Source organism: Mustela lutreola, chromosome 16 (genome assembly GCF_030435805.1).
Source record: "Mustela lutreola isolate mMusLut2 chromosome 16, mMusLut2.pri, whole genome shotgun sequence".
Taxonomy (NCBI): Eukaryota; Metazoa; Chordata; class Mammalia; order Carnivora; family Mustelidae; genus Mustela; species Mustela lutreola.
The window spans coordinates 2,526,718-2,532,321 of NC_081305.1; the positions used below are offsets into that span (position 1 = coordinate 2,526,718).

Sequence of the window (5,604 nt, forward strand, 5' to 3'; positions counted from 1 at the left end):
ACTGACAAAAATCCAATCAAGAAGTGAAGAGGTCCGAAAGCCAGCTCTGATCTAGCCACTGGCGGGAAGGGTCGTTTCGAGCTCCAGAATCAGTCCCCTCTGGACCTTCTCCTGCCCACGTCAAATCCTTTTCTGGAAAACCATTCCAGTGGGGAAGGAAGTCCGCATTTTAGGAAATGGAAGGAAAGCAGGCCTCCCTGCCTCCGGTTTGCAGCGGTTTGCTAATGGAACACGCTTATCTTCGCCCTCCCTGGCCTCCTCAGCTGGGGACGGCTGGATGTGGAGGTGCAATGGCACAGTTTGTTTTGACAATTGGCGTGTTTTGCTGCATTTAGCAAAAAGCATTTACAGCAAACGCGGCGAATGCGCCCGGTCCTTGAAGCGGCCACATCCAGCCGGGGCTGTTTCTTGACTGCCTAGGCCAGGGTGGGATCTACATTAATCGAAAGTCTTTTCTGTCACTAACTTCACTAACGAGATAATAGGGGAGTGCCCCCATTCCTCGGTGATCCTCCTCACATCCGTCTATCCGTTTGCCCACCTGCGTAGCAAAAATAATGAAAACAGGTGGATTTCCAAAAAAATGCACCTTGTTGGGGTTTTCTGTTTGTTTGTTTTTTAAATGCGAGAGCACAAACACATTGTCCGGACTTTGGGCAGAGAAACAACACGGGTTTATTTTAAGATAAGTACAACAATTGAGACCACATAAGACAAACACAGGTGAAGTTAAATTTTTAAAGGTTTTTTTTTTTTCTTGTAGGAACGCTCAGGGAAGAATCTACTAGACAAAGCCATCACACTTTGTAAATTAAAAGTATCAGATACTTGACTTCTTTATCCGCCAACAACAACAAAATAAATTATTTCCTTGTTTTGCAAAAGACCTACCACCGGGAATAGAATGATATCTCATAAGTGTGCAGGGATTAAAAACCCCACATAGGTTTCTTGAATTTTCATTTTGGCAATTAGAAATGGTTGGGCAAGGTGAAAAAAATCATCCAGTGAACTCAACTTTAAATATTATATTAATGGCTCTGAGCAACAACAAAATAGCCTGATTACAAATCCACACATTTGTACAGCACGGTTAGAGAAATTTAAAATTACACACAGCACAAACGGAGTCTATAGAGGCCCCCATAGAGCTATGGGGGCCTCTACAGAGAGTCATTACTGGGTCGCTATGGGATTTGGTCCGTAACTTAATTTTTGAAACCCCAGCTGGAGCAGCGAGCACAACCATCCTGGTAGGGGAGGGGGTTTAAAATCAATATTCATTTCGCTGGACTGCGTCCCTTTACCGGGGCCTCTTAGGATCTCGCAAACGGGGTCGCGAATTAAAGTTACCTGCAGCTTCGCAGAGGGCTGAGGCCGGCGCGCGCTCCCTGGGCTCCCGGGTCTGAGACAAGGCTGGTGGGCATGTTTTGGTTCTCTGCGGCCTGAACTGTCCTGAGAGGTCGGGGTGTGGGAGGCGAAGCCGGAGCGGGCCAGGCGGGTCAGTACTTGGTGCAGTCATAGGAATAGGGGGCGGCGTGGCGGTAGAGAGACGGCGTGGATCTGTAGGGCAGCTGACAGCTCGCGTTGGTGCTCACCTGCGGTTCCCCGAGGGTCGAGTTCTCCATCCCCAGCCGGTGGGAACTGAACATCTCCCGGACGTTGGGGAAAGTCTGCTGCTGGGCCGCGAACGTGTGGCCCGGGAGGTGGTTCAGGTCCGCGCTGTGGTTGAGATACCAGGAGGCCGCCTGGGCCGCAGCGGCCCCGGGCTGCGGCGCCGGCTGGGGCTGGGGAGCCGGCGGGGGCGGCGGCGCCTGCGGGTGGTGGTGGCCGTGATGTTGGTGGTGGTGGCCGGCGGCGGCGAGCGCGCCCTCCTGGCCGGCGGCGAGGTTGAGGGCGCTCAGGGGCGACGTGGGGCCGCTCGGGTGGTCCGAGAGGGCCTCGTCCAGCGCGGGCGGGACGCACATGTGCGCGGGCCGCTCGGCACCGGTGTACAGGCTCATGGCGCGCATGCTGCACTGGTAGCCGCCGGCGCCCCCGGCCTCCAGGCCCTGCGCGCACGGCTGGCCGTAGGCGGCGGGCGGCGCGGTGGCGTAGGACAGCGCCAGCGGCGGCACCACCAGGCCCGTGCGCCCGGACGCGGGGCTCAGCTCGCCGCCGGGCGGCGACGTTCGCAGCGTCATGATGTTCTCCACGCTGAAGCCCGGCAGCCCGTTGGGCGCGCCGGCGTGGTGCTCGGGCAGCGAGCCGTCGGGGGAGCCGGCGGGCGTGGAGGCCGCGCTGCGCGGGCTGCCCTGCAGCGCGCTCTCGGGGCTCAGCGTCTCCACCTTGGTGATGACCGGCAGCGCCGGCGACGCCGCCTCGCTCTTGATGACCACCTTCTTCTCAACCTCCTTGGGGGCGTCCGCTAGAGGGGGCCCGGCCGGGGCACCCTTGGCCGCCGCCGGGGGCGGCTCCTTGAGGTGGGCCCGCTCCTCCTTCTCCTTGGGCACGTCCTTTTTCTTGAAGCGCCGCCGCCGCCGCAGGAAGCTGCCGTTCTCGAACATGTTGTAGGAGTCCGGGTCCAGCGTCCAGTAGCTGCCCTTGCCGGGCTTCTTGTCGTCGCGGGGCACCTTAACGAAGCATTCGTTGAGCGAGAGGTTGTGGCGGATGCTGTTCTGCCAGCCCTGCTTGTTCTCCCGGTAGAAGGGGAAGCGGTCCATGATGAATTGGTAGATGCCGTTCAGCGTGACCTTCTTCTCGGGCGCGTTCTGGATCGCCATGGTTATGAGCGCGATGTAGCTGTAGGGCGGCTTTACGAGGTCCTTGGGCGCCGCGGGCTGGTGGTGGTGGTAGGGCGCGTAGGAGCGGCCCATGCCCGCGCCGTACTGCTCCGGGTGGCCGGAGTAGACGCCCATGGGGCTGGCCATGCCGCCGTAGCTGCCCGCCGCCCGGTAGTAATTTTGCTCGCTCAAGTAGGGCACCACTCCCAGGGCGTTGGGGTCGGACACCGAGTAGCGCGCCTGCATGCTGCGTCCGAGACGGCTCGCCGCCGCCTGCGCGCACGCACCGCGAGGAAGGGCCTGCGAGAGCGAGAGCGCGAGAGAGCGAGGGAGCGAGCGGGCGGGAGGCCGGGAGCCGGCGGGGGGAGCCCCGGGCGCCGGGAAGCCTTGGGGGCGAGATGGGGGAGGTGCCGGCCCTGGGCGCCCGCCGGCGCGCGGAGACGCGGCGCTCGTCGTCAGCGGACCGGGCGGATCGGCATCCTGGAGGGCGCGCCCGGCGAGCGCAGCGCTGGCCCCGGCTCGCCCGCCTGCTGGCTCTCGGGGCCGGGGGTGGCCGCCCGAGCTGGCGGCCGGGGCGCAGCCGTCCCGCCACGCGCGCAGCGGAGCGAGGCCGGCCGCTCTGTCCGCGCCGGAAGGGGGACGGCGGCTCTCCTAGCCCCCCAGCGAGGAGGCAGCCCTGAGGGTCAGCAAGCCGGGGTCCAGAGTGGCCGCCCTGCCGAGCCCGGAAAAAGAGGCAAAGTCCCTTTTAGGGATTGGGAAAAGTTTCAAAAGTCTTCTTGCTGAAAGCAAGTTTTTACTTCCCTCCGGCCACGCCCCCTCCGGGGACTGCGGACCAATAGCGCGCCAGCTGCGGGGAGCGGGCGCCAATCCGGGCGAGGAGCGCCGGAATCCGTCGGCTCTAAGACCCCGCGGCTCGGAACCAGACTCCCCTGCGCTTCAGGCTTCCTTCGAAAAGATTTTTTTTAAAAAGAGTGATATCTTCTTAAAATTTATTCTATTATCACATTTTGGTTCATGGGCCCACAGGCTCGGAGGAAAAAAAAAAACCCAAAGCCCCATGCCCCTTTGCAGATAAAGTTATTTTGAGATATGAAATCGAATTGGTGAGCATAGTCTAATATCTCCCCAAAGACCGTGTAAGCAGCAAAGACCCTGGGACTATTTTTCTTATTAATGAGTGATGAGGCGAATAATTAGATTTCCTAATTATCGGGGCCCAGGTGTGATAGATTCTGAGCAGGCGTGCTGAGGTGGTAGGGAAGGGGCCTCCTTCTGGTTATTGTCATCATTTAAGCAAAAAAATATATATATACATATTAATTTTCAACAGAGAGTTTCCAGATTCAGGGCCGTCAAGAATAACCCAAAAGCTTTTAGAGGCAAATTTAGGAAACTGAATGCATGTCCCTCACCTCCGCCGGAGGGAGAGGAGCAGGCAGGCCGTGGCCTCCACAGGGGAAAGGCAGAGTGAGGGAAGCAGCAGTGTCTTGAGAATTTAATGTCCAGTGCGCCGTGGATTCGGTAAATCGCCCGCGTCACCGTGAGCAGTTTTGTAGGGTTTGGGGAAAGAGAGGGGAATAGCTCCGCTAATTTCCCGCACTCCCCGCCCGCGCAGATGATCGCAGACCACCTTCTCCAGCTTTGCAGGGCCTCTCCCTTTTCCCAGAGATAAATTCCCTTGGACAGGCTGACTCCCGCGCTCCCCAAAGACGGGAACAATGCAGCCAGCCACCGGCCCAGGCAGAGCCGGGGTTCCTCTGCCGGCGAGGAGGAACCCAAGCCCGCTTTCCGCGGGGGCTGCGCCCGGAGACGCGCGTCGGTGGCGCCGCACAGGGCGGCCTGCGGGCGAGGAGGCTGCCCCCGGTCCCGTCGTCTGCTGGATCGCCAACGCCGGGGCGCAGTCCCCACCTCCCGCTCGCGGGAAAACCCCCTTAGGGACTCTCCTGGCCGACTTTCTGTCGTCGTCGCCCTTTGATAAGACGATCTGGGCACCAGGGCTCCGTGGGAGCAGGGGTAAGTGACCGCTCACGGTTAAGACACCTCCAGAGTTTATTCGGTCGGGTTATCGCCCTGGAGCGACTCGAGGTCTTCGCCCTTCAGAGCTCTCCCCTCTCCTCGGGTTACCCCGGGAAGTTAGTTGATTTGTGGACTGAGTATTCCTCCAACACCTCCAACAATCGGCTCCCCATTCCTCGCTTCCCCTTGAGGCTGAAGACCGGTCAGAATCCTTCTGCAAGTTGCCCCTCGGTTGGGTAGGGAAGACCAGTGATGAAACTCTTGTACTTACCCACCGCCCCCCCCCCTCACCGCCCCTCTTCCTCGGTCGCTCACTTGATTCCCAGGAAAAGGGTGTGAGACAATCCGCCCGCGCTCAGCTTCGGGAGGTGAGGACAGGGCGTTGGAGACATCTCATTCATTTTCTGGAAAGGAACAAAAGAAGAAAACAGGCGTGTGCGTTCTGTGTGAGTGGTACTGTCTCCCGGTAAATTCAGTTAGAGGGCCAATGCAAACCAGGTTCCCAGGTTTCATACTGCAGGTTCCCCTTCAGTATTCTACTTCTGAAACACAATTTTCTTTTTAATGGGTGCTGTGAGTCTTTCTTTAACTTGATTTTTTTTTTTTCAACGAAATAGAATCAAGCTTCCCAGTCCTCAGCTCCCAGGTGAAGGGTCTGAGAGTTCCTCCGCGCCACTAAGCCTTTATTATTTTTTAGTATGTTCAGATCCATCTTTTTTTTTTTTTTAATGCCTTCCTCGTGGAGTGTGGGGCAGGCACCTCAAGTTCTTACTGTTTCACTGGAAATGCAAACTCTTGATCGAGAACTATTCCTCGGTCTGTAGGC

The 5,604-nt window shown here is 58.5% G+C and overlaps 1 protein-coding gene across 1 annotated transcript; it reads right to left on the bottom strand.

The window, feature by feature from the left end:
* Positions 1–657: 657 nt before the first annotated feature.
* Positions 658–3,505, bottom strand: FOXC2 (forkhead box C2). The gene has a single exon (XM_059153229.1). The coding sequence runs from the start codon at positions 3,006–3,008 to the stop codon at positions 1,503–1,505; it is 1,506 nt and encodes a 501-aa protein (XP_059009212.1). The 5' UTR covers positions 3,009–3,505; the 3' UTR covers positions 658–1,502.
* Between the last annotated feature and the right edge of the window lie 2,099 nt (positions 3,506–5,604).